The sequence below is a fragment of the Fringilla coelebs genome, assembly GCF_963513975.1.
Source record: "Fringilla coelebs genome assembly, chromosome: 10".
NCBI classification, from domain to species: domain Eukaryota; kingdom Metazoa; phylum Chordata; class Aves; order Passeriformes; family Fringillidae; genus Fringilla; species Fringilla coelebs.
The window spans coordinates 8,882,085-8,910,036 of NC_140036.1; the positions used below are offsets into that span (position 1 = coordinate 8,882,085).

General features: G+C 44.5%; 2 protein-coding genes across 2 annotated transcripts; one reads left to right on the top strand and one right to left on the bottom strand.

Moving 5' to 3' along the window:
• Window positions 1–2,815: 2,815 nt before the first annotated feature.
• On the top strand, window positions 2,816–19,374 carry LOC311157339 (guanylate cyclase soluble subunit beta-2-like; the record flags this gene model as incomplete). Its single annotated transcript, XM_084211978.1, has 17 exons — window positions 2,816–3,112; window positions 3,450–3,845; window positions 3,998–4,206; window positions 5,171–5,265; window positions 5,459–5,619; window positions 6,049–6,148; window positions 7,226–7,446; window positions 7,577–7,682; window positions 9,343–9,446; window positions 10,948–11,164; window positions 12,699–13,019; window positions 13,733–13,881; window positions 16,046–16,192; window positions 16,526–16,680; window positions 18,097–18,311; window positions 18,400–18,522; window positions 19,223–19,374. The coding sequence occupies 17 exons, from the start codon at window positions 2,816–2,818 to the stop codon at window positions 19,372–19,374; spliced, it is 3,168 nt and encodes a 1,055-aa protein (XP_084068104.1).
• A 3,662-nt stretch (window positions 19,375–23,036) lies between these two features.
• On the bottom strand, window positions 23,037–27,939 carry CCDC195 (coiled-coil domain containing 195; the record flags this gene model as incomplete). The annotated part of the gene is made up of 3 exons (XM_084211979.1): window positions 23,037–23,169; window positions 26,049–26,160; window positions 27,672–27,939. The coding sequence occupies 3 exons, from the start codon at window positions 27,937–27,939 to the stop codon at window positions 23,037–23,039; spliced, it is 513 nt and encodes a 170-aa protein (XP_084068105.1).
• Window positions 27,940–27,952: the final 13 nt, after the last annotated feature.

Sequence of the window (27,952 nt, forward strand, 5' to 3'; positions counted from 1 at the left end):
AGACACATTTCACCTGAAGGTATCCTGTGCCCTTTGAAGAGCCTCAGCCTTGCAGGAGAATGCCAGTGTGCAGTTCTGTCTGAGCCTATACCTACCCAGCCTCTGTGTTCTGGGAAGCAAGAAACCCTCTGAAACCTGCCGCAGCCTCCCCTCTACATCCCCAAACATACCTGCTCTGCTGCAGGAAGGGGCAGGTTGGGCCAGTGCCAGGTCTCTGCAATGAGGTCCAGTATAGGCTGGGAGACCTGACTGTGCTGTGCCAAGAGAGACCAGGATCACCATCACCAGAGCACAGCAACAGATTGGAAAGGGGAGTATTGTTTCCTTCATTTCACACAGAGTGGGCTGAGATACAGAAACATGTTGGATGTTGTCTTTGATTACAGACTGGGGGTTATACACAGAAATAGCTGCTGATTTCAAAATTCTAGGAAATTGTGCCAAAGGAATAAAGAATCCCTAGTGACACCAGAAGTGTATTATAATCTTTTTACCTCTTGATTTCTGTTCTTTTACTTGGAAGGTGTCTGTCATCTAACTTGAGATGACAGAGGTGACTTGAGATGACCGAGGACACATTATGGGCTGTGAAGGATGAGCAGCCTAATGACCCACAAAAACCAATCCTGAATATTCTTTATCCAGATTTCTTGCATGATCACAAACGGACCAGAAAAACTTAATAGAATCAATTCACTAACCAAAGAAGGGCTAAAGCAATAATAAATTCAATTACAGCACGACTTACCTTGTACAATATAGATGTAGTATATAGGTATTGTATTTGCAGGGACCCTCGTGGCAGGGAGGAATGATGAATCTGACTCCATGTTCTCAGAAGGCTAATTCATTATTTTATGATACTCTATTATATTAAAGAATACTAAACTAAACTATACTAAAGAATACAGAAAGGATACTTACAGAAGGCTAAAAAGGTAATAATGAAAACTCGTGACTCTCTCCAGAGTCCTGACACAGCTTGGCCCTGATTGGCCAAAGAGTGAAAACAACTCACAGCAGAATCCAATGAAACAATCTTCAAACACATTCCACATGTGAGCACAATGCAGGAGAAGCAAATGAGATAAGAATTGTTTTCATTTTTCTCTGAGGCTTCTCAACTTCCCAGGAGAAAAATCCTGGAAAAAGGGATTTTTTCAGAGAATGTGAATGCCACATATAGGTACTAATGTGAGTGAGTTTTGGACAGCTTACCTGAATTGCATCTCCAAATCTTTTTGATAGTTGCTAATATTTGCTACTAAAATCACTGTATTGCTTATTTAGGTGTCATACAATGAGAAAAAGAAAAGATACTAAAGTACTAGAAGAGAGAACACTAAAGTTCTTACTGTAATTGCAAATCCCACCAGTGACTCAAGTTTTATAAACCTTAAAATGAGTTTCATTTCTGTATAATAGAAATTAATTTATACATGGAAGGCAGTAAGCATACCTATACAATTCTTAGATGATGTGTTTATTCCCCTCAGGTTCTTCTTGCTGGCTGAGCTGTGGGGCTGGGTCTGTGGGTCCAGGACCACCTCTTGCCCTGTAGCAGGCATGGAATCACAGCAGGGAGAGAAAACCAGAGATAGGCCATCTGTTGTGCTGGCCAATGCTAGCTCCAACAGGTGTGTGTTTGAGCAAATATTTGATCCTGTCCAGGAAATACAGAGGGGTTTGTGTACATGTTTCTGTGCTAAACTAGTCCTCTGCACACAGCGCTGGGATTACAGCAGGGCACAGAATTTTGTCAGTTCTCTTCCCCTGGGCCTGGCTCTGACCAGGCTTTGGCTCATGAGGCAGCTTTTGAGAGGAGACACAGGTCTCTTAGTGAGGTCACAGGGTGGTGTGGGACAGAAAGGCTGTGGGGAGTTCAGAGGAGGCTGTGGGAGGGCAAAGACAGCACAGGACTGGTAGGAGGGCTCTGATTGCCAAAAAATCAGCAGTTCTGTAGCCTGGTGTAGGGCTTTGGACCAGATTTTGATGTGCCTGCTGAACACATGCAGTAGTAGAGGGCTGAGGATCAAAGACAGAGCCATGAAGGTGGTTCCTTATAATCACCACACCAAGAGCAAAACCCTCCCTGCCAGACAGGCACAGAGCCTGGCTCAATGCACAGTCCCCTGCAGCATCCCACAACCCCTGCAGCAAACAGCAGCAATGAGGTGGTGGCACAGGGCTTCAGCATCCACTGCCTCTGCCAGTTTGGCTGGTGGAGGACAGAGCTCATCTTTATCAAGGGAAGAGGGGTTTTCCCCCACACAGTTCGTCATTCCGTTCCTTCAGGACTCTCAAATCTCTCAAATCTCTCACTCTACAAACAATTATTAAAAAAATAAACCTAGGAAATGAGATAACTCTGCCAAGCAGCAAACCCCATGAATTCATTGCGCCTAACACCAATCACTGCGTTCCTGTGAACATCCCTGCTGCTGTCCTTCCCTCTCAGACAGGCTGGGTGGCTGCAGACACAGCCTGGATGATGGCAGCCACATGCAGGGAGCTTCACCTTCTGCTTCTTGTCAGGCCTCTAGCAGCAACTCCCAGCTCAGTAGCAGTCGAATGGAAAGTGCTGTTTCTCCCCACAAACCTCCTGTCCTTGGGTGGGGGTGGCTTTGACTCCACCATTTCTCCTCCTGCTCTGCTAAGGGCAGTTTAAAGAAACCCTTGACAGAAACCTGCCCCGCTCTTGTCACTCTCCGGGCTCCCTGCCCTCCGGAGCTTGGGACCCGCAGACAGTGTCCAGCCGGGGCTCAGCAGCGGCAAACGGGACGGGGACCTGCCGGGAGCTGCCGTCGTGCCGGCGATGCCGCGGCCCCGGGATGCTCCTCGGCATCACTCGGAATTCCCGACACAGCCGCAGCTGCGGGGAGCGCGCCTCTCCTGCGGAAAACAGCCGGGCCCGTGGGGGGCGCGGAGGGGACCGGGACCGCGCCGCTCGGGGCCGCTCCGAGCGCCGGCGGCGCGTCCCTGCCCGCGGCCACCGGGTGCCACCGGGTGCCACCGGGTGCCACCGCCGCGGGCGAGCGCGGCGGGGCCGGGCCTGGCCGGGCCGCCTCCCCCCGGGCCGGCAGCGGGCGGCGCGGCGGGACCGGCGGCAGCGGCAGGATGGTGAGCGGGGCGGCGGGGCGGGCCGGGACAGACAGACACACAGACAGCCAGCTTTGCCGGGGACCGACAGATAGACAGGTAGCTTCTGCTGGGGACAGATATGCAGACAGGTCGCTCCTGTCGTGCACAAACAGCTGCGGCCGGGAACAGACAGGCAGCCCCTGCTGGGGACGGACGGACGGACGGACAGACGGGAAACCCCTGCTGGGAACGGACAGACAGACAGACAGACGGGCAGCCCCTGCTGGGGACGGACGGACAGACAGAAGGGCAGCCCCTGCCGCTGGCCCCCAGCCCGAGAGCCGGGGCTGTGCGCCGTGCCGGGACAGGGTGCTGCCCCGCAGGCTGTGCGGCGCTCGGGCACACCGCGCCGCGGCTCTTGCGCTCTGTTTCCCGGCCTCTCTCTCGGCGCTGCCCCGGTCCCAGCGGGGCTGGCGGTGCGGAGGCGGCAGCGCGGCTCGGCCGGGTCCCCGCGGCCGACGCAGCCGAGCCGGGATGCTGTGCCCCGGCCGCAGCCGAGCCGGGATGCTGTGCCCCGGCCGCAGCCGTGCCGGGATGCTGTGCCCCGGCCGCAGCCGAGCCGGGATGCTGTGCCCCGGCCGCAGCCGAGCCGGGATGCTGTGCCCCGGCCGCAGCCGAGCCGGGATGCTGTGCCCCGGCCGCAGCCGTGCCGGGATGCTGTGCCCCAGCCGCAGCGCCCGGCTCCGGCCGCAGCCGCGCACAGGGTACCCCCGGCCGGCCCGGCCTCGGCCCTTCCCTGCAAAACACCTCTGACGGCGTGATCTCCCGTGCTGAATGCTTGTGAAACGCTGAGGGAAACGCTGCGCTGTTTACTGAGAGATATAATGGCTGTCCAACCTTATTACTTTCTCTTTAGGCCGTCAAGCGTTATTACTTCTTCTCCTGCAATATAAAATTAGCAGAGGAATCTGAAATACAAAAAGGTGGCATGTTGGGGCAGCGTTTGAGAAACCAGTACATTTTCTCCATGTTCACATGTTTGCTTTTGCAGTATGGATTTATAAACACGTGCCTGAAGTCTTTGGTGGTTGAAAAGTATGGTGAAGAAACATGGGAAAAATTAAGGTAATGTGTTCCCAATAAATGCATTGAAAGAAGGTGCTCAGGAATTCAGCAGCAGGGGATATAATTTCTTATTGGTAAATGGTAGCTGATGTGTATCTCGAGTAATAATTAGGAGTAACTAAAAGGGCAAAAGCAAGAGTTTCTTGCCTTGTAAGAAGGCACTTCATCCTCTGATACTAATTTGTCCCAATTAATTTGTCATATCAGATAATTAAAGATGACATTTAGTCTTATAGACAAATTTGCAATAGACTTGCTGGCTCACAGTGACAATATTGAGAAGTAATTACACTGAAAAGATGTCATCCTTAATATAAAGTCAGTTTAATTCCAGTACTCAGAAAAGCAGCTGAATTATAGAATCATAGATCGTCTGGTTCCAATCCCCCTACCATGAGCAGAGAGGCTGCCACTAGAACAGAGTGCTCAAAGTCCCATTCAATCTTGTTATCATATCTGGTTTTGTCTTGTTTTTATGAGCTACATGGTATTTCCAAAATACATAAATGATACTTAGATGCCATATAATCCATCCTTGATATATTGTCATCCATTGAAGCCAATATAAAAAAATCACCAGGTTTGGGGAGCCCCAACAGCTTGATATTGTGGCCACATTGAACAGCAAACCAGTGGACCAGAAGACAAACTAAGACTCCACTTGCTCTCGCACCCCACAGATGTCCTAATCCTTGAAAGAGTTTACTGTAATACCATAATGTGAAATAGCAGAAATGGTGAGGTGGACACCACCATTCAGCCATGTTAAAGCAATTTAATTAATTTAAAGCACTTTAATATTAAACTTACATCATTAGGTGAAGTAGTGTGCTCCAATGCAACACTTGAGGGAGTTGAGGAGCTCATTCACAGCAAAGAGTATTTAAGAAATGCCCCTTGGGTCACCCAAGCACGTTGTACTTACAGCACTGCTGAGAAAAGGATATTGTCTTCTCTGTTGTAGGCTGCAGGCTGGAGTCCAGGATTCTTTCTTGACTTTTGAGGTTTACAAAGATGAGATCACAATGCAGCTTGTCGACAAAGCCTGCAAAGTATTAGGTATGTGTTAGCATGCCTGAAAAATGGATCAGCCTGGGTCAGGCCTGAGTCTGCTGCCCAGCTTTTGTCCCCTGTGCCCTTGGGAATGCCTTCCCTATGTTGCAAATTTTCTGCCTTCAGTCTTAATCCACCTCACAGCACTGCAAGAACTTCCAAACCTTTCTTATTCTTTAAGTTATCTTTATTTTGCCAGGTGTCCCTGCTGACATTGTTCTGAGGGAGTTTGGAAAGTATTTCTTTGAATTCTGTAAGCGCTCAGGCTACGACCACATGCTGAGGACGCTGGGTGGAAATCTCTATGAGTTCATAGAGAACCTGGATGCATTGCACAGCTACCTGTCCCTTTCTTACCAGGCAAGTCTGACTAGTAACTGCTGAGCAGGGATGGATGGATGGATGGACTCTGCCAGAGTTCATAACACAAGGAACAGCATCTCATAGGTGTGAATAAATAATGAAAAAAATCACCAAAGCATGTTCTCTTCTGGTACATTCTGAAACAGATTACTCCAAATGTTAGGATATTTTCTAAAAATGATTGGTTTTGACTAGTCCTCAACATTAGATACTGTTTACTACATTGGCTCTAATGCACAGCAGATTTTCTTCATAGGTGAGAATATTTGTTTTTCTGTTTTTCAGCTTATTTATATTACAGTTTATGTTACTTAGGCATGAGATGCTTTTGTACAAGTGGAATTCATCAGTCTACTTTCTGAAAAAGTCGACTTTTCCAGAAAAAAGATATTGAGATTTTTTTTGTTGGTTTTTTTTCCCCCTCAGGAGATGAATGCACCATCTTTTAGAGTAGAAAAGAATGAAGATGGGTCAATGCATTTACATTACTATTCAGACAGAAGAGGTCTGTGCCATATTGTTCCAGGTAATGAGACTTAATGCAGAGTACAACAATGCAATATGCATACAGGGTAATCATATGTTTGCAGGTGCACTCAGAGTTCAGTATCTTCTTTCAGATGAGGCCTGGCCATGGAGTTGAGGCCAGGTGGAGTTCAGTGTCCAGACTCTGAACTCAATATTTCCCTACTGCCTGATCCCTCCTAGCTCCCAGTAAATTTCATCAAAATTTGATGAAATGTTGGGTATGACAACCCAGGCCATAAATGTCCATTCTTGCTATAAAATTCGCTCCCTGGAAGAAGATTTCACATTCATGGTGTGTGTTCTGTCTGATTATTAATTCTCGGTGACTCGTGCTTTTTAACTAGAAATTCTAGTTGAGTTGAAGGCATTCATCCACCCTGTAGTACATCCAATCTGTGAAACTCCTACTGAAAGCTGCTCCAACTTGAATCTTTTACCAGCATTTACCAGCATCTCCAGAGCTGTGCTTGTGCAAGCATTAGAGAGCTATAGGTCTGTAAGAGAAGGTCATATTCCTTTCTTTCCTAAATGATGGTGAATTTAGAAGTTCATCAAAACTTACTTGATATTGAAAGCACAGAACTATTTGGAATTTCAGACAGAGCTTTTAATGTCCAGTATTTTGCCTAATACCTGACCAGAAATGAGAGAACTGATTGTGCATCTGCATGAAAGATATTTCCTTCCTTTCAAAATACAGTATTCTTCGATGACTGAAATAGATTGTATAGCAGAATCTCTTTAGACTCCCTGCACTCTTTGGGCTGATGGGAATTCATATCACTGCTCTATGGCTACTTGAACACATTCTTCAGCTGTCCTGCTGAGCTGCTCCTGGTGAAAATCAGCATTTGTCCCCAGCCAAAGCAAAAGCAGCAGTAACTTTGAAGCTGACCTCCTGTGAGCATATTCTCATCATGGCAGCTGTAGCAAGGACGACATATGTTGCTTTCTTCTTCCAGAGTTCTTTGGGAAAGTGATTTCTGAAACAGTGAAATTCCACTGGGGGCCCTCTAAAAGGGGAATTGAAAAGGTTTTGTTCTTGGCAGTACCTTGTCTTTTGTTTCCCCTTCAGGAATCATCGGTGCAGCAGCCCTGGATTTTTTTAACATTGAGATTTCAATGAAAATAGTCAATCAAACAGAAGAAGAAGAAAGAACTGGGAAAAAAGAACATATTGTTTTTCTTGTCACTCAAAACCCTCTATTTCCGTGCAAAGAAAGAAATGAATTTTCTTCCTCATCTCAATGTCTTGTTGACTCTGAAAAACAAATTGAGAACCAACTGAATAAAGAGGTATTTTAATATTCATTATCACCATAAATTATATTTCATCACTAAATTATATTTAATTATTATATATCATCACTAAATTATATTTAAAATAAAAACACCCTTGAATTTCCCTTTGGGTTTATTTCAACAGGACCTTGAAAAAGCCAAGAATACAAATGGAGACAGAGGAAACTCCATTTGTCCTGTTAAGAAAAGTCACTGGAAAACATTGAGAGGAATAATTACATTAGGAAAAGGTGAGAGATCATTCAGAGGGAGCTTGTTATCATTTCTGAGTCTCTTCAGTGAGAAATTCAGTAAGCCTCCCTATCTCCACCCACCCATCCATTTTGAAGTTACCATTTATATTTCCTCTGCAACTTTTCAAAATGTTTCTGGTTAAGTTTCTTTCAATGTTTGACATTGATGCTCAAAGAAAAATTGCAGATAATAAGCATGCTTAGTAATGACAGATACTTAAGTGGAATATGACCTGTCACTTTTGTCTCTTAAACAGGGCTTTCATCTGAAAAGTGTTCTTCTGTAAAATGCTATTGTGTGGTGAATTTGATTCTTCATTCTCATGTCACTTAGATTAAGATGCTGAATTTAAAAGTGTGTTTTTTAACTTGGTGGATACTACTCCTTTCCAAAATTATCAACTGTAGTAAATTTTGAAAGCCAAATTACATCCTCCACTACCAAAAGTCTACTGCTAATCTTGAAATCTCTGTTCTTGCCTTTATGTATTAGATGTTTATATATGTTTATAAAATGGAAAGAATTTTTCAGTTAGGATCTTTTGATTCCCCAAAAGGAATGAGAATCTAGCTCAGTATTGCCTAGATGTCTGCATTCTGGGATGAGTGAAAAATTGAACCTGGTATCACCTGGTGCAGTGTCACATGCATTACAAGGGCAGCTGTACTAAGTAAGAAATTAATACATATTTAAAATAAAATTTTAGACTAGCATTATTAATAAAAAAATATATATAATTCTTTAGCTATAAGTGTGAGTTATCAAGAGCCAGACTGTGATAAATTAAAAACCCACACTGACTTCCCCTGAAGCAATAAGAGGTCTAAAAGCTAGGTTCTAAGTCTGCAATATTTTGCACCTATCTCCTGAGTGACTTGAACATTTATTCTCAGCAGAACTTACTGGAGTAACTGTCATAGCCATCTTCAGGGGGAAAGAGATCAATGGAAGTAATCATCTTTTTGATTCTGGTGGGAATCCAAGTTTACACCATGAAGATCAAAATTTTTGGGTGCTTCACTCAAAAGATTAGCTGTTTTGATATTCTACCCATTGTATTCCTTTTACAAAAATATCTGCTAGTAAGCACAAACTGCACTGTAGATTTGTGACAATTTTGTAAAAAAATCTCTGGGTAAGTAAACTAGAAACCAAACAGTAATTCTGTCTCTGTGCTACAGACATAGTACATATGGTTTATTGTACACGAGACTAAAACCCAGATCACACTGGGTTTTTTCTCTTAGTGTTCCTTAGTAGCTGGAAAAGTGTATTAAATCCACTTCTGTGCATGTTTTTGTGGCATGTGCCTGTGTTATATTGCTATGGCATCTGCAGATTCATAGAGAAATAACATCTACAGTTGTTCATCTATTCTTATTTTTTTCAACAAAATTTCATGCATCTAGTGCTCTGTGTTTTTTGTGTGCTTAAGTTTTAAACACTCAGCCAACTCAGATTAGTTGCTGATCAGCTGTGGATTACACTGCAGAGCATTTAGCACAGATGGGGGCACATTTCTGGGCCCACACACTGTTTGCTTTGCCTTCACTCACTGTGATACAGGGTCCTGTCTCACTGAGTGATAAAAAGTCATGCTGGTTGGTTTTATGAAGTGCAGCCTGATTTAAAAACGACACATTTATCTCCCCACAGGTAAGCTCCTGAGAGGATTTGATCCTGTTTATCCCAAGAGCCTCTGGATTGACACAAAAACATTTTGCAATGGACTTCCTTTTCATATGGTTTTTGACAAAGAGGTAGGACAAGCATGTGGTCAGGGCCCTTAGTTTGCATAAACCTCAGAGTAATTTCCCTTTGTTTTGACTGTCCTACGGTTCTGCTGCATGTGCTCTGTGTGCAGTGTGCACTCACTTACAGCATTTGTAGAAATACTCCGTACAGAGACACGCTCTCTATCACTGCAGATAGGAATCTCCTTTGAATTCCCTGAGTTTCCATGTCTGAAATACCTGCAGATATGCCAGCAAGGTTTATTGCTGCAGTCTATCTGTTACCAAATACTGAGCAGAATTTTTTGAGGTTTCTGGTCATCTTCCTGTCCCTGGATATACCAGAACCATGTCCCATCCTTTAAACTGGCTTTGCATTTACAGTTTCCCTCTCTCTCCCAGTTACCAATCTGGCCCAGGGCTTGGAGGGCTTTGCTGGCAGCTGAGGCTCCATGTGCTGCCTGAGTCTGCTCCTACACGCTCCTGCTGGCAAAGCCCAGCCACCCACTGCCTCAGGCAGCATGCAGCCCCTCTGGGAGCCCAAAATCTCTGTACCTGCTGGGGCAGGACTGTCTCCTCTGCTGTGCACACACCTCTGCAGCCCCTTGGCAGGGCTGCCCTCTGCTGCTCCCCAGCTCACCTGGGCTCCCACCAAGCTGCAGGTCCTCCTGCTCTGAACCCTGTGGAGAGAATATTGGCTTAAGAGAGGAGCAGAGAAAAGAGAGCTGAGGATGGACAGCAGAAGAACACTGAATACATTCCTCTCAAGGAACGTGTTTTGGCATTGTCATGATTGAGATGCCAGAACATATAATCTGCTTCATGCCATTGCCCACATCTGCCAAAGTACAGAGTCTTAAACCTTTAACCATAAACCTAAAACCTTTCTTTTACTGGCCTAGAAAGAAGGCCAGTATGCATAATTTAATTAAATTACTAGTGTTCAAAGAATAAAAGTCATATACCCGTTCCTGGTAGCAGGGTCAGAGCTTCAATAACAATGACAAGCAGAGAAGACCGTTTCTGCAGAATTAAAGAGCTCATGTATGGTCAGCAGAGTAAAGGAAAATTACTAAACCTTTACACTTCATTAAGAGAAAGTAACCCATGGCATCTATTAGAAAATTAATATTTGCCAAGGCATTTTATGCCACAGTTATTTTCGTTTTGGAATACAAGACACTCCAGTATCTCAAATTTTCTCCTGCAAAATTCTCAAATTTTCTCCTGTAAGGCTGTTTGTGAGGCCTGCACAAATGCAAGCAGGGATGATAGCAGGTAGTTTGGGGGTTTTTCACAATTGACAGGATGGAACATTTTAATAACAACGTTCCTTTCTTGGGCCTTGTCTTGCTATGAAGGACGTGCGTTCAGGGCTGTGTGGCACTACACTGACAAGGTAGAAACTTAGCTCAGAAATAAGCCATGTGCTCTAGGAAGGCTGAGTCTGTGGAAATGTATGAACAGTTGCTTGGTCTGAACCCAAAGGGACATGAATTGTAACGTTGGTCCATATTTTCCTTTTAAGCTCAAAGTGAAGCAAGCTGGGGTGAGCATTCAAAAGATTGTACCTGGCCTTCAGACCATGGGCATCTGCTTGGATCAGTATTTCAGGATCATCCACCCAGAAGTGCCCTTCACCATCTCCAGCATTCAGAAATTCATCAACAGCCAATTTGTGTTCCAGACTAGAAGAGAGATGATGCCTGAGTCATGGAGAGAGCGGCCAATGCTAGAGCTGAGAGGTACTTCGGTGTTTGCAATAGCCTAAGTGCTGATATTAAAGCAGGAATTAGGCTGAGGTGCACTCCTGACCTCACTCCAGCCCTATAAATAGCCTTTGGCCAGTGAGGAGATTAGATGGTTCTCTTTAGAGAAGCAGTAGGTGCTTGTACACAAATTCTGCTGTCGCCTCACCAGATTTTAAAGGCTTTCAGTCAGAAGCAGCAACTCTGCTCCTATTTGAAAGGCTTAGAAATATGGTGATTTTCTGATGCTGCAAAACCCACATGTGAATACATGGTTTGTTCTTTATTTATGCCTTTGAGGGGAGTTATTTGCTACTGGCTGGGTTTCCAATGTGATTAAAAATAGATTAGTTCTCTGTGCTTTTATTTTTTGTAGCACATTTTCAGGTTCTGTCTTCACACACCCCCCCAAAGCCACATAAGAGAGTTTACCAGTTAAAATTATCTCAGCAAAAAAGATATTGTATTTGCTTTATTTTTACTGAGAGGACTGAATATGGGATGATCCTCTGCTTGGTGTAATTTACTATGATGGCATTTGGTTTAATTGTTCTGTGACTTCAGTTTTTCTTTTATAACTATGTAATGTGACCTAATTTTCTCTTGTCTCCTTTCACCTCTGTGTAATGAGTGTCAAATCTTGTTTTCCTGGGGTTCAGAAAAAAATTAAGGGTTTAGGAACAACCTTGAAAAAAGTAATGCTACCAAAACAAGGAACTTTGACCAGCCATGGGTACAATTGTACTTCCTGTTATCGTCTAGTGGTTTGTTCACACGTATTTCTGATGTTTCAATCCTCTTAGTTTTAAAGCTGTTCATCCAATAGCCCTGGGAATGAGGTAAGGGAGAAAGAAATAGGAATATAATAATAATAATAATAATAATAATAATAATAATAATAATAATAATAATAATAATAATAGTACCTCAACCAAAACCTAAAAAACTAGATTTCCCACTAAAAATCCCTTTTACATTTCAGGCATTTTTGTTACTGCTTATTTAGATTATGATAGTAACTGAAAGCTCCAATTTCCAGGGAGGAAAGTGCCATTGACTTTACTGGGACACAAACTATGCACTGTGAAATTAAACTTCAAATGTTTTGCTTAATCACTGTGAGTCTCAGTTCCCCTGTGCATGATTCTGAATGACTGGCTTCAGGAACAGCCTGAGAACTAGGAGGAGGGGAAGAGAAAATACAGAGAGGAGCAGAAAGGAGAGGGGAGATGTTGTGAGCACTGGGGTTCCTCATGAGGAGGAGGGAATTGAATCCTAGTTGGTCTCTGCCCCGTACCTGCAGCACCTGAGGGAGTGACTGCTTCCTGGGTTCCAAAATTTTGTTGTTTGCCCAGCGTGGCTCTGCTCAACAAGTTCACCTCGAACTCCTAGGAAATAAATCCCTGTGATCATCCAGACCCTACAGGAACCCACTGACCTCAGAACTCACCCCTAGAACTCACACCAGTAATGCAGAGCCCCCTGTGAAGGGCCACCCTGCTGAAAAGCCTCGCCCCCTGGTTCCCCACAGGCCAGATGATGTGGATGGAGCCCCTGCAGTGCATGCTGTACCTCTGCTCGCCCCTGCTGCGCTCCCTGCACGAGCTGGAGGAGCGGCAGATGCACATCGCCGACATCGCGCCCCACGACGTCACCAGGGACTTGATCCTGCTCAACCAGCAGCGCCTGGCAGAGATGGAGCTCTCCAGCCAGCTGGAGAGGAAGAAGGAGGAGCTGAGGATCCTGTCCAAGCACCTGGAGGAGGAGAAGAAGAAGACGGAAGCTCTGCTCTACGCCATGCTGCCCCAGCACGTGGCCAACCAGCTGAAAGAGGGGAAGAGAGTTGAGGCAGGTGAATGAACAGGATGCGTTTGGGGTGTGGGATTTGTGCAGTGGGGATGGGGACAGAGAGAGACTGGGGTGCTGGCACAGCCCATTTGCCACTGCCCTGAAGTCCTTTCCCTACTTGGTGACATCTGTGGGTAGGATGATGATCACAGACTGATATTTCACTGATAATGAAAATTAGGCCGTTCTTTCAAAGAAAGCTTTGGAAGCTCTTTGCCAAAATTGTTTCTAAGGTGGTGAAAGGTGGTAGTGCTGCCCATTCAGTGAACAAAATTCAGTGTTTCAGCAGTAATCTGAGATTCTGGTTTTAACATGGGTATACAGGGAAATGAGGGCTCAGAAGGGAAGGGAGTAAAGAAAGAGGTCTTTGCTAGAAAATTCTCTTAGTACCTTTATACTATTTATAAATGTAGGATCATGGTGATTCCCATTGTTATTAAGGGTAGCAATAATATGCTTAAATTCCCATTAGTAAGCACATATATGAAATTAGGGATAATGAGTGAAGTGTTTCCTGTATATGGTGCATTCACGTTTGGGCTGTTTGAGATGTGCAATTATTCCTGTATTGATATACTCTGACACCTCTCCTTCATCTCAGCACCCACGTATGATTATTACAACTGAGAGGCTGTAGAATGATCTTTTCAAACAAGTCTCAAACAGATACTGTGATTGTGCAGCCATTACAAATACCACTGCTCTTTCTGCCCACAGGAGAGTTCAAGGAGTGCACTATATTGTTCAGTGATGTGGTGACCTTTACCAACATTTGTGCCCAGTGTGAGCCTATTCAGATAGTTCTCATGTTAAATTCAATGTACCTGAGATTTGACAGGCTGACCACAGTGCATGATGTGTACAAGGTAGGTGCTGATCAAAAAAGGCTGCAGAATTTTTTTGCTGATTTTTTTGGTGTTCGTTTGTTTGGGTTTTTGTTTGTTTTGTTTTAATGTACTTAAATCCTCTTCACCACTGCATAATTGTTGATTAAACCATAAAATATTACCTATTTGTAGTGGCCACACAAACTGAAAAACAGGGAGAAGTGGACATTATTGGACAGGAATGCAACTTCTATCATAGGCTAAAGTCTCTTTCCACAATGCTAATACCAGAATGGCTCTTCTTTTATACGTCTCTCTTTCCCTGCTTTCTCAAATGCCTATCCAACATGAATAATTTGCCTAGTTCTTTGTTTGAACCTCTTCTAAATAGGTCACTTTGACATTGTCTCTTTTGGTGGGAAATAGCATTATAGACAATACCCAGGCAATAGTTAGGCTTCTGTTTCATGGAGATCTTCAGCAATGGTATCCTCTCCTGCTAAGCCCCACAGAGCATCAACCAGACCTAGACTGTACATGTGGTCTCCAAACTGTGCTGGAAAGATCAGAGCCCTGGCTGGCCTACAATAATAGTGTTATCAGCACTTCCAGAGGTACCAGATTTGATGTGCTGAAGAACAGTTCCTAAGTTTCTGTCTGCCCTCAGCTCATTAAATATTTAGGAAGGCAGAAATAGTAAAGGGTGAAATCCAAATCTCATTTATTCTTTGCTCAGGCAAGGCTTGCAGTTCATCCCACAATAAATTGTACTGGGAAATCAGAAGCATTTCTTCCTTGGCAAGGAATCTGTATTCAATAATTGAAGAATCCAGGACATGGTCCACAGATTTCAGGATGAATTAGCATCATATTCTATCTAAATCATCCATCATAAGTAAATGATCTGTCACTATAATAATCTCCTTTTGAAGCCTGTATATAACTCCTATTAATATTGAAGGAAGTTACTGGAGTACAGAGAGCAAGGATGAGATGACTATTGCAAGGAATTGGGAAAGCAATGAAATAGTGACATTGATCAAAGAAACTTGGCCCAAACTTATAAACATCTGAAGTTATGAATAAGTCTTGTTAAATTAAATATTTTACTATGGCTGAAAAATAATTAGGGCATCTATTTGCATTAGTAGCTTTTTACAGTTGTTTTTAATTTGTTACAGAAAATTACTGGTATCACTGTGGGTTTGGCTGTCTGATAGAAGGCATGGACAGGAACACTTTCTTTGGGATTGAAATGAGGGACTGTTTGAAGTCATTGTCTTAATGAAAAAGCCCAAATATTATGTTTCCACTCTCCAATTGGTGTTAATTTTTTAAGAAAGTCAATTAGTCTAAAAGATTTCTTTTTTACTGATGAGAAATGGGCCAGTGAAACCTCATAAGAGCAGTTTAGAAGATTTCATTACCATGTAACAGGCTTTTACAGTGGAACATTTAGGAATTCTCTTTTTCAAATGGGTCTGTTCTATTCCCAGCAAAATTTCTGTTACAGGAACAAAATCCAAAGTTTTTCCCAGGCACTTTAGCATTTATTTCAAGGAGACTGGATGCCTGAAAGAGGACAAACCCTTCCGCATTTGTCCTGCAGGCTGCAGCTGTTGTGGGAAAACAGCTGGTTGTAGGGAAGGATGCTCCCAAATTGTTTAGCTCACACTCTGTTCTGTGAGATCCTGGAGACTCCTTAATTTTGTGTGAACTCCTTAATCATAATCAACAGTGAATGGGCTCCATTGCTGTATTGTGACTTTTTAAAAATAAATCTCTCTCAAACAAAAAATACGCTTTTAGCACTAATTGTGAGTTAGAGCTAATTAACAGCACTCATCTATCAGGTAACCACCTTTGGCTCAGGAGGCTGTGCCTCAGGCCAGCTCTTTGCATACACCCAGGGTAAGAGGAAGCCAAACAGTCTGGCTCTTGCACAGCAGTCCTTTCTCCTTAGGGTCTCTCACACAGATATCTAAAGTGGGTCAAGTGAGCAGGGATAGAACGCCATGAAACTTTCAGTGTGGAGTGAAGGAAAGGATCTCTATCTCAAGGAAACTCATGTGTGCTAAAGCTTTTCAGGGACTGGAAGCATCTTTTAAGAGAAAGGGGGAGTTGGTGCAGATGAGAAGAGCAAACCACTAACCTGAGTGAGATGCACCTGGCACGCTCACGTGCTTGTCCCTCTCAATTAAAGGTGGAGACGATTGGAGATGCCTACATGGTGGTGGGGGGAGTCCCTGTGCCTGTGCCCACTCACGCAGAGAGAGTTGCTAATTTTGCCTTGGGCATGATAATGGCAGCCAAAGGAGTACAGAACCCAGTTTCTGGAAATCCTATCCAGGTAAGTCAACACAAAGGTGCATGCGTGTCTGTCTGCTTCTTGTGCTGAGCTTCTGGGTAATGTATTGCAGCAGCAGCTTAAAGAGCTGCTTCTGACTCCTCTTTGGCTTTGGGCAAGGCCCATGTGTGCACATTTCCATGAGGAGCCTCTCCCTGTGGATATTTGATACCATCCATATATTTGATATCATCACAACATCACATATACATTTGATATCATCACAGCACTGGCGTCCAGTGTTGTGTTGACGTGAACTTTTCGGTGGTTGCACAGCATTAAGAAAGATGTTAAATAACAAGTGACATTTTTGGGGGGTGTTTTATCTTTGTAAAGATTCGAGTTGGGATCCATACAGGTCCTGTCCTGGCGGGGGTTGTTGGAGAAAAGATGCCTCGGTACTGCTTGTTTGGAGACACGGTGAATATCGCCTCCCGCATGGAGAGCCACGGTGTCCCCAGCAAAATCCACCTGAGCTCCAGTGCCTATCAGTGAGTAACCCTGAGGGAACCCTTACCTGCTCAAATCCACTGCCTTGGCACTGCACCTTTCAGCGTAGATGGTGCTTAGTCACTCATGGAGTCTGATCTTTTTCCTAATTATTCCAAATGTACCTACATACAGAAGCAGAGGTTTGAGAGTCTCCATGCTAGACAGCAAAATATAAAAAAAAAAAAGTGATAACTTATTTGGAAATACTGATAAATTGATGTAGGTGCTAGAAAGGCAGTCAGAACATCTAGAACATTTAATAACAAAAGGCTTGAAATCTCCCTGATTGAGCAGCATAATTTGTAGTGAAACAGTTTCATTTACCCTTACTAAGGATGAACTGCTTAAACAGCTATCCTTTTCATGCTGTAATTTACTTTCCAGAAACTCATGTATGTAAAAAATTATTACTACATTTCCAAGAACTTTATGTATGCATAAAATCTGTATGCAAGAGGGGAAGCAAAGACAAACTACAAAGGAAGGAGTACAACAACATTGTCTGGGCACACAGGAATGATGTTGGGAAAATGAGAACTCAGCTGGCACTGAAATGGGAAACAAAGTTCAAAGGCAGTCAGAGGAGCTCTGCAATGTTAGAATATAAATAGAAACACGGACCTGCTGTGGCAGGTGATTTAGTGACAGTGCCCTGAAGAAAGGCTGAGTTACTCAAGGCCTCTCTTGCTTTGGTCTTCACTGATGAAACCTTCAAGGTCCCTGCACCAAGAGTCAGGGTTCAAGGAGTAGGTGAGCTGTGAGTATTGGAAGAGGATCAGAGCAGGGATCTTTTGAGACATCTCAATCACAGAAATGCACAGGAGCAGAAGGGATCTGAGGCAATGAGAGCTGGGTGGTGGCACTGCAGGGCTGCTGGCTGTCAGCTCTGTCAGCACTGTAGCAGCTGAGGAAAGCTACAGCTGTATGGAAAAATGGCAAGGGGGACATGGTGAAACTGCAGGCTGATCAGCCTCATGGCAGTGCCAGAGAAAATCAAATGGCCATTTCTGGATAGGTGAAAATGGCAATTGGGAATAGCAAGCCTGGATGTAAAATAAATGAGACAATCATGCTTGACAGACCTGATTGCCGTCTCTGATGGAATGACTGGGGATAATTCTGTCTAGCTGATATTGGCTGCCTCAGTTCTTCATTTCTATTTACTGGTAAATAAGAACCCTCCACCCTACTGAAGTATTTGACTATGTGATCCATTAATTTTTGATCAGGCTGTATGTGTAATGCTATGGAAGCACAGCAGGCTTGAATAAACAGTTGAAACAAATCCTCGTTGTTCACAAATTGAGACTCTTTTCCCCAGACTGTTTGATTTGATCACTCAGCTCTTTGAAAACATCAGTGTCACTTTTACTTGTCTTGAATTTTCATGTGTCATTTTGCTTCTGATACTTTAGGTGCCTAAAATACAAGAATTTTGAGATTACTGAAAGAGGAGAAATAGAAGTAAAGGGCAAAGGGAAAATGCACACATATTTCCTCATTCGAAATAAATCTGCAACTGAGAATGAGATTATGGGAAGACCAATGAAAGATTTAGATTCTGGCCATGAATCTGTTCAGTCCTTTCCAGAAGGCAAGACTGAAACCATAACAAGTTCTCATCAGCCAGGTAGAGTCAACTCAACACATATTTTCCTCCTTTAACAAATGAACAATAATACAATCCAATTAAATGTCCTTTTGTATTCTTCTTTCAGCTACTCAGGCTCAGCAAAAGAAGGACCAGACCCCAACTATTGCAATGAAGTATGTTGATGGCCCCACAGATGTGCAAAACAGCCTCAAAAGAAGGAATCAGATGAAAGCTGGAGATTTAACAGGTAGTTATTTAGTTACCATCTCACAAAGAGCACAGAACTAGGTCCTAATCTTGCAAGTTCTTTATATTGATCTTCTGAATAACCATAGTTTTGTCAAGCCAGAAATTCATGCTAACATATACACATTACCCTTCTACAAAATCTTTAGGGCCAGACAAGTTTCACCTTCGGAGCAATCCCAGGTGTTGGTTGGCACTAGTGAGGATGAATCTGACAGAGCTGTCAAACCCCAGAGCCCTTCTGGGAGTGCAGATAGAATGGATAAACATTAGACAGCTCTTCACAGGGGCAGACCCATGAACTGCTCATGTACACATGTTTTCCTAGGAAAGATGGAGTTATGGGAGAGCCTTACCTACCCAAGAGAGACCTCAGTCCTGCCTGCTGCAGGAGTCAGAGGGATTTATTGCCATGCTCATGTTCTGTGACCAAAGGTCATTCTCCTTTGAAGTAGCTGATGCTGAGATAACAGATTTGATGCCATAACAACCTAATCTAATGCAGCAAGTCTTGTAGTTCTATTTATGTGTTTTGTGGATTTTAAACAGACTAAATATGTTGCCGCTAATTACTAGAAAATATTTTACTGCCTTCCCTCCCACCTGCTTAGATGTGGTGGTTAATCTAGTATGTGGTGTGCTGACAAATAGAAACCTCTCTGGTCCTTAAAAACTCACAGTGCAGGAGTGTTTCCTTTCAGGCAAAACTTGTGATTCCAAAAGCGATGGGAGTCTCCATGGCAACCAGCATGCAGATGATGGTCCTCGTCCTCCAAACCAGGGAAGAGCCAAACCTGCTGCTGAAGAGCCACAGAATAGAAATGTTCGCTCTAATTTTTGCACTTTACTCTAAGTTTCTTATTTTTACATTAAACAGAGAAATTTTATTATGATTTTGTGCATTTTGCTGTTATGGGACTGATTTTGTATATGAGTACAACATGATTTTGTAAAAAAAGAAAAGAAAAAAGATGTTTCATCACAGTTTTCAGTAAAAATAAAACAGTGGAGGAATTTTTTTTTAATCCATCTACATGGGCCATAATATTTCCAGTAGAGAAAGAAACCCTTGCAGGATGGTTTGAAGATGCATTTTTAGCCTGTGCCACATCTTTGAATATCCTTGTGTAAAAATCATGTGTTGGTATCTGATGCAGCAATTGAGAAAGAGGTGACTCATCCAGCTAGAAATATTCCTACTCAAATGAGCACTTGCCATAAAAGAAACATTCCCTAAGTGACCATCTGTCTTGGCTCCAGCACAGCCAACAACTTCCCCGTGTAAGGTTAGCAGCATTCCACCTATGTTTCAACTGCAATAACAGCTTAATTTCTTGACTAATCTTTGGTTGGGTCAAGGCATTATGAAGTAGAAGTGCAGAATAGATCTAAAATAACCTTCTCATCCTGAAGAGAGAATCATGTGTACTTGATAGCAGCCAACAGTAGAAAAGAGCCCCTGTGATCTCTGAACCAGCCATACATACTGTGCACAGAAGGACATGGAAATGGTGGAGCTCCAAAGCATCAGATTTGTCACAACACTGAAGGACTGTTCAAGGCCTACAACCTATCTGAGACCTTCAAATGAGCTTCAAGTTTCCCATTTTTTCACCCCATCTAGGCAAAGAACCCAAAACATTCAGGGCTGCAGAAGGAGACTGTCAGTGCTGGAATTAATGTTGCTAGCATCATTGAAAACAACAGCAGTGGAGATCAGCATTGCCTGGTATCAGAGGCTGCTCAACTGAAATACTTCCATGCTGATATATTCTTAGATTAGGCCTGATCAGAAATGGGAGAGAAAAATTGAAGCTCATTTGTCAGGGATTTCAGAGAGAGGAGCAAAAATACGACGGATATAAAGGCTGTAGACACTTTGGTGCATCATAAATTGTGCTCTCACTCCTATAAATGGGGCTTGGACCAGGTGGGTGACTTTGACAGAAGATGTGCCCTGCACACTGATTTATTACCCTTGGCTGTGGATTTATCAACTAAGGATGCAGGCATGAGACCAATGTGAACTCTGGGCAGGAACTCACTGGAGAAGGTGATAAAGTTACTCCTCTCTGACAGTCTGGAGCATCACATTTCCACCTCTGTGTCTGCAGCAAGAGCGAGGCTCTTTAAACACCAGACAGAGAGCAAAGACTGATGAAAGGCATCTCCTCCTCTTTTTAGTAAGGCCAGATGAAATTTCACCTGGTTAGAGCATTTTTTTCCAAATCTCTCAGACGGGAGCTGGGCAGCTCAGTCTGCAGGAACAATTAGCGCAATGAGACCAGCAGAGGAGGATGCACAGAGTGAAACCATCGGTGCTGTTCTCCACCAAAGAGGTGTTACAGGGGTTTGCCAGGTGTGGTCCCACACAATGCACACCTGTTAGCTCTTGGAGCACCTCACAAGCACCTGCTCTGACTTAGCTTCCTCCAGAAGAGATCCATTGAACACTTGCTTTGCTTAAACCTGCCCTTTTTCCTCTGACCAATCCGTGGGTGTTTAATGTTGGAATGTTTCAGTTGCCACTAAGTGCTCCATGGTAAGCTACTTCATGCTGTGCTGTGGTAAAAATGGTGTGCTCAGTGGTTTCTCTGTGGATCTGCTGCAATCTGGGCCTCCTGGAGGTGCAGAGCTGGGTCAAATCTGCACAACTGCTTCTAAAAATTAATGTGCCTGTGCATCATCATCATGTGTTCTTAAATCTGTAAGCACTTCTAAAGACTGCAAAAACATAATTAAAAAATAAATCTTTTCGTTAATATACCGACTGCCATTTGTCAGTGATTCCTTTGATTCCTGTCCCTCTTCTCCCTTCCACCTTTTCTATTCTCCTTTTCCTCTAGGCCTACAAAAGTGCTCAGTCTTTGGGTCAGTCACATACCCACAGTGAATTAACACAAAAAGGGTGGGAGAAGAGAATTCCCACCACTGCTTCATGGAAACTGAGGCTTAGAAAAATGAAAAGCTGAGACTTTTGAAAGCTTTCTAAAGCTTATGGATTCCCAAATCCCATAAAATCTGGTCTTAAAACCCTAACTGTAAAAGTTTGGGTACCTTAAAGGTCCAGGGGCCGGATGTTTCAAAGACTTTTGTTACTTTCCTGAGGGAAAACAACTGGATTTAGGTGCTTAAATGAACACATATGCACAGTGTCTAATTCCCAAAAATGATGCTTTCCTTAAAACACTTAAAAGCATTTCCCTGTAAAGCCTTCTAAAATGTTTAGTAAACTTTTCAAACTGGAACCTTGTTTGCATTAATTCATTACTTCTGACATTACAATGTAACTCTGTATGGATCCAAAAATACACAAATAAAATAGCAGTAAAATTGAAATTATTACTTCAATGGTGAGAATATATTAAAACCTCACTTGAATATAAAAAACTATGGTGAAATTCCACATGAAAAAACAAACACTCTATTTCATAGAAGTATACAACATCATGAAAAATCCAGAGGGTTTTTTTTTCTACTAAGTCTCTGCTTCCACCTTAGAAAACTCAAGACTTTAAGAGCACACAATGTGATTAAAATCTTCCTTAAAGTTATCTGTACAAACATCTACTGTTCATGTATTCTTTATACAATATTCAATCATCAGTGCTTCCTGTACAGAAAGAAATAGCAGTGTGCAGTATTTTGTTTCCATAAATAGTTGTAATCAAAATAAACACATGGAATGTTATCTTCACTTGTATGATTAGACTAACAAGCACTGCTCATTTTTTACAAGCTGTCTAGTTCTATCTCACAATTATGTTATACTTGCTTGCTGAATTTCTGCTAATGATTTTTGGTCTGAGCTATGCTGAGAAGCCATTCCTAAAAAATTCTGATATTCATAGTTCTTCCTATTTTGACTTGGTGTCCAGCCTTTAGTCTCCAGCTGGATGAGCACACCATGTAAAATTTGTGGTCACATTTTCATACCAAAAGTGCTTACTCTCTCCCCTGTGCTCTGTTAGAAGTGAACCCCAAAAGGACATAAACTCATTGCCAAGCTTTGCAGAAATTCAGGGCAGCATTAACTGACTCTGTAATATCTCCTTAACTTTGCTGTATTCGTGGAGCCTGAAAGTTTTACCTACAGAGAAAGCTTCCCAGGCTCTTTGATAGCTCTTATTTTGTCATTTGCACCAGACACCTTTCTGTCAAGGGAATCAGCAAACACAGGTGACACAGTTTCTGCTTTTTGTGACAAACACACCAAACCAGCTTCAGCACCCTGCTCTCATCAGTCCTGAGGTGAGGGGTCCTTGGACATTGCCCAGGAGCACTTTGTGGAGGCACCTTTGCTTTGTGTGCCTTCATCCCAGTGTCTGGGCTTGCAGCTGGCTTTGCTCTGGCTTCCATTTCCATGCTGAACATCAGGCCAGTGACCCAAAACACGGCTGGTGATGCTCTGTGGGCACCCTGCCAAAACGTTTTGCAGGAGAGGAACCTGACACACAGCTATCATTTAAGGCCAATTGATCTCAGGAATCAATGGGCCTTTAAAAATTCACCAGCTCACATATCCTTTTCAGTGATGGTCATCAGATGTTTCGTGCTCTGATTTTGTGGGCTTCTGAGAGATCCTTGCTTTTCAGACAATGATGACACATCTGTTGGTAAGAGGAAATTCACAGCCTTCACTTTACCCCTGGAGAAAAAAAGAGAAATCATTATGAGGATTACAAATGCATAAAACACGCAGAGGAAGTAAAAAAACCCAAAACACCAACCTGCAGCAAGGAAACAGTAAATGCTTTGAAGTCTTGCATGCTTCTGGAGGCAGGATTCCATGCCACTCACATGGCCATCCCAGAGGACCAGGCATGGAGCTCTCTGCTGGAAGCATCTGCCTTTCTCCATCGAGTCTCACATCTCCCTGACCCGTGTGTCCAAAGCTGTGTGTGCACAGAACCCTGGGGTGCACGTGCACCCACAGAGACCCTTCAGTAATTTTAGTATAATAGCTCTGAAAAGAGTTCTCAGCCTCTCTTATCCTGTATTTAAATATTTAATGGTGGGTTTTTTCATTTACCAAACACAGTGGGAATCCCTTGGTAGAAATAATACTTTAGCATATATGAATTAAAATATTTTAGACATGCAAATTAGAGATGATTTGTTAGCAGTGCTGGGATTTTAATTACTTGGGTGCAATGGCACTCTATAAAAATTCAAGGTGATACTTCTAGAGAGTTAATTTTAAAGCAAAAGTATTCATATCACATACAGGATTATAGCTTTGGAGCAAAATGTGAGGAAGCTACAATCAACTAAGAATAGGAAAGCCCGACATGAAGCAGCATGCTGGAAAGCCAAAATGTCATCCTTGTAAAAAATTAAACTTAATAAGCTTGTTGAACTAATTGCTAGAAATTACCTTACTGGTGAAAAGCTAAGATGGATGTCTGTGTCAGACATTTGAGTATATAATGGAAGCATCCACCATTAGAACCATAAAAGATACTAAATGGTTTTTTGGGTGTAAGAAACACAAAGCTTTGTGCTTCAGGACATCACCCCCGTGCCGAGGGGGTGAGGTGAGAAGCTCTTCCCTTCTCCTGCAGCAGCAGCAGCCAGTGCCCACGAGTCCCTGCCCAGCCTGCCAGGGCAGCTCTGATGGCAGCCACCAAACCATCCCTGCTGGCCCTGGGGCACGGGCACAGATCTGTGCTGCAGCTCTGATGCTGTGAGAGCTCTTTCCCCTGTGAGCCAGCAGCAGGATTTGCCATTGCCATCCCAGGCCTGCCCCTGTTTGCCACCACGCACACCTTCCACGGGAGCTGGCTCCAGGGCAAAGCCCCTGTGGAAACCCAGGCACTGGAACATTTCTGTCTGCTCTGGGGTGCCCTGACCCCCAGGGGAGCACTGACTGTGACCCTCACTCATGGAGAAAGCCTCCCAGATTTCAAGGTAGACTGGAATCCACAGAAGTGTGAAATAGATTATAGAGAGCAGTGTAGGTGTGTCATTGGGTGAGAAAATTAGGTTTGGGGATTTTTAGTGTGTTGTGGATGGAAGGGAGATGGAGGGCACAGGGTGTCATCCTGGGTTTCTTCATTCTGCTTCTTCCTTCTTCTCCATGGGTTTGGGTGGCATTTTGTAATTGGGCAGAAAAGTCAGCATTGCAGCTCTGTGGGATCAGTTATTGGGGTAAAAGGGGAAATAATCCAGGTGTCAATTCTTAATTGGGTAGTTTAGTCATAAAAGAGCTTGTAACAAGAGATTGTTGGCCATTTTGTGCCTTCTAATGCAGAGCTGCTCAACTCACAGTAGTGAGGCTGTTTTACTGATAAGAAATAATAAACACCTGAGTCCAAACATGAAATACTGTCTCAAGTGCCTTCAATCCAGACCCAGGGAAAACCCACAACTGGTACCCCCACAACCCCTGAAGTGTGCATGTGCACCCAGAGCCCTCAGTGTCCCTGAGCCAGCAGGGCATGCACAGAAACTCCAAGTTACAGGGTCAGGGTGCTTTGCAAAACGATACCAGCTCTCTGCCAGGGACTAAATTTAGGTGTCCAACTGCTGTAAAATGCCTGACCCTGAAATGCCCTTACAAGAAAACCCAGGTGCCTCTGAAAGCCTGACCTTACTGTCCCCTGCAGCCTCTCAGAGAGGAGCTGGGCTCCAAATCAGCTTTGCACAGGGAGTGCAAGGGACTGGGCACTGGTCCTCTCTGAGGATTTAAAAGGACAGAATAAAAGCTGTTGTGCTGTGCCATGCACAGGCACCTCCACACAGGTGACACAGCAGTGCCAGCCCCAGGGTGGCCTCTGGAGTCCTGTCCCAGGACATGCATGGGCAGGCAGAGCCTTGGACTTCCCCCTGCTCTAACACCTGCTTTGAGGCCATTTGGACGATTGTCCTTTTGAGCACAGCAGGACTGGGCTGAACCCAGGAATCACCATGACTCCCAAGGGGGATATATCAGCAACAGGGTGTGGCTGGGCTGTCATGTATCATACTGCTGGTTCTACCTGTGCTTGTTGTCCTGTGATGGAGAGCTTCTCATCAATGAGCAAAGACACTCAGGGCTGCTCCAGCAGCCATTTCACTTAATTTAGAAGCTGTCCTCAGACTACTTTTTTCAAGGCTGAAAGCATTAACTTGTAATGCTTCAGTTACAGGGGAAATATGATATAATACATCTCAATCCATGAGCCACAGTAATCACGCTTCTAAAGGCATAGTGTGGAGTTCCTTGGTATTTCTGTGCTTTTTGTTCAAAGTTTAAAAATCCCTTTCAAGCTTAGCTTGTCAGAACATCACATCAACCTGCAAAACTCTGCCTGGCTTTAGCAGAGCAAAGATTTCAACCAGCTACAACTGCTGAACCTCACACAGTGCAGGCAGGAGCACAACTCCCTCCAAAGAGGTCCCCAGTCTGCTCAGGGCCCATGCACATACAAACTGCTGCTTTGCTGATGACATACCAAAACCCAGAGCAAAGTCTGGGTCTATCTTATTAGGAGAAACCTGTGAGCAGCCCAGGCAGGTGGTGCTGTGAGGGCAAACCAAACCTACTGGCACTTGTAGACATGCTCCTGAAACAGCTTCCCGTTGCTGGAGTGGCTGCAGGACAGAGAGCTGGTGGGTGATTTTCCAAGCCCTTCCTGCTGTTCCCGGCTGAGCTGTGCTGCAGCAGGAGGGGCTGGTGGCTGGGCACTGCCTGGCACCCCCAGGAGCCCAGTGCTTGGAGGCTTCCTGCCAGCCCAGTGGGACCTGGTGCTGGAAGGAGCAGGAGCTGGGCAGGCAGGGGGGTAGCGTCTCACAGTCATGGCAGTATCTGAGGAGCAGAGGAAAAAGCAGAGATAAAAACAACGCTACTACTGTTAATAATAATGTCGATTCAGATATCCTCAGCATTTTTGGAGAGTGACTTTTTACGTGGGCAGATAGTGCTACAACAAGGGAGAAGAGTTTTGAGCTAAAAGAGGGGACATGAGAGGAGGTGAGGCACTGGCACAGGTTGCCCAGAGAAGCTGTGAATGCTCCATCCCTGGAAGTGTTCAAGGACAGGATGGGTGAGTCTTTGAGCAACCTGGTCTAGTGGAAGGTGTCCCTGTCAATAGCAGGAGTGTTTGAACTAGATGACATTTAAGGTCCCTTCCAACCCCAAATGATCTACCATTAAATCAAATTTTGGGGCTGAAAACCATTTTGTATGTGGTGAAGCTGAGAGGCAGAGGATGCCAGACAGCCCCTTTAGGTCCCACCCTTTGCCCTAAAATGCAGCTGGAGAGGAAGAGCCACAGGGTTAGAAAGCCCTTTCCACAGCTTTCCCCTTGCCAAAAGACCATGGAGCTGCTCCCAAAGTGATGACATCTCCAGCCACCAGCAGCCCCTTCAGGCTGGTAACCTGGCCACTGGGTCAGTGGGATTGGCAACAACCAGTATTCATCAGGGCACCTCTCTGGCTGCATGGAAATCCATTTGTGCTGCTCAGCCTCTCATTCCTTCACACAGATTTGTCTCCACAAAAACTTGTGGGGCCATTTCTCCAATACTTCTCACCAAGCCACATTTTGCTCTGATTCCTGCTTCATTAGTTACTCCAGAAGTCCCAACCAGACTTCTATAACTGAGAAATATTTCCATTTTTCTCTTCTGATAAAGTTGTGAAGAGAATGTATTCCTATATATTGACCCCTCTCTGCCTCAAGAAGGACAATCTGTGTTACCTGCAAAAATAAACTGCACATCTGGCATAATGTGTGCAGCCAACCCGTTATTCTTTGCTATTTTTTGAAGCATTTTTCTCATCTTTGACTAAGGCAGGATGGGTTATGGCATGGTGAAGAGTGTTGGCCCTTTTCTGACTGGGACAGAGAGGGGGCGGGCGTGGAGAGGAGAGACCACGCCTGCGAAATCCCAAAGCAAAAAGTCAAATTCTGCTTAAGCAAACGGAACTCTTTGAGTTGAATCCTTTGTTAGAGCAGCAGCAAAATACTCCACTGAGCTCAGCCGCGGGGGATGCCCCCTGAAAAGCCCACAGAGCAAGGCATGCAGTGCTGTGCGTTGGCTGTGAGCACAGAATGGGGCCGGGGCACTTCCACGGAGTTAACCAGAAGGCAGCTGGCAGCTCATCCCCCTTCCCTGCTGGCGCACACCGCACGGGCAGTGCCAGGACAGTCCCCTCGCCGGTACCTGTCTGCTCCCTGAGCGCTGGAGCGGCCGCGGCGCCTCCCTGCAGGGATGCCGGGGATGCCGGGGATGCTGCGGATGCCGCGGATGCCGGGGGTGCCGCCGGTCCCTCCGCGCCTCGGGCGGGCTCCCATCTCCTCGCACCGCCGCTCGCATCTCCCCGCCCGCAGCCCCGCAGCTCTCCCTTCAGGGCCCTGTTTTCCCTCTCCAGCTTGTTGATTTGGGAGCGCATCTTGCGGATGAGCTGCAGGAGGTGCGCGTTCCCCTCCATGCTCCCCCGCCCC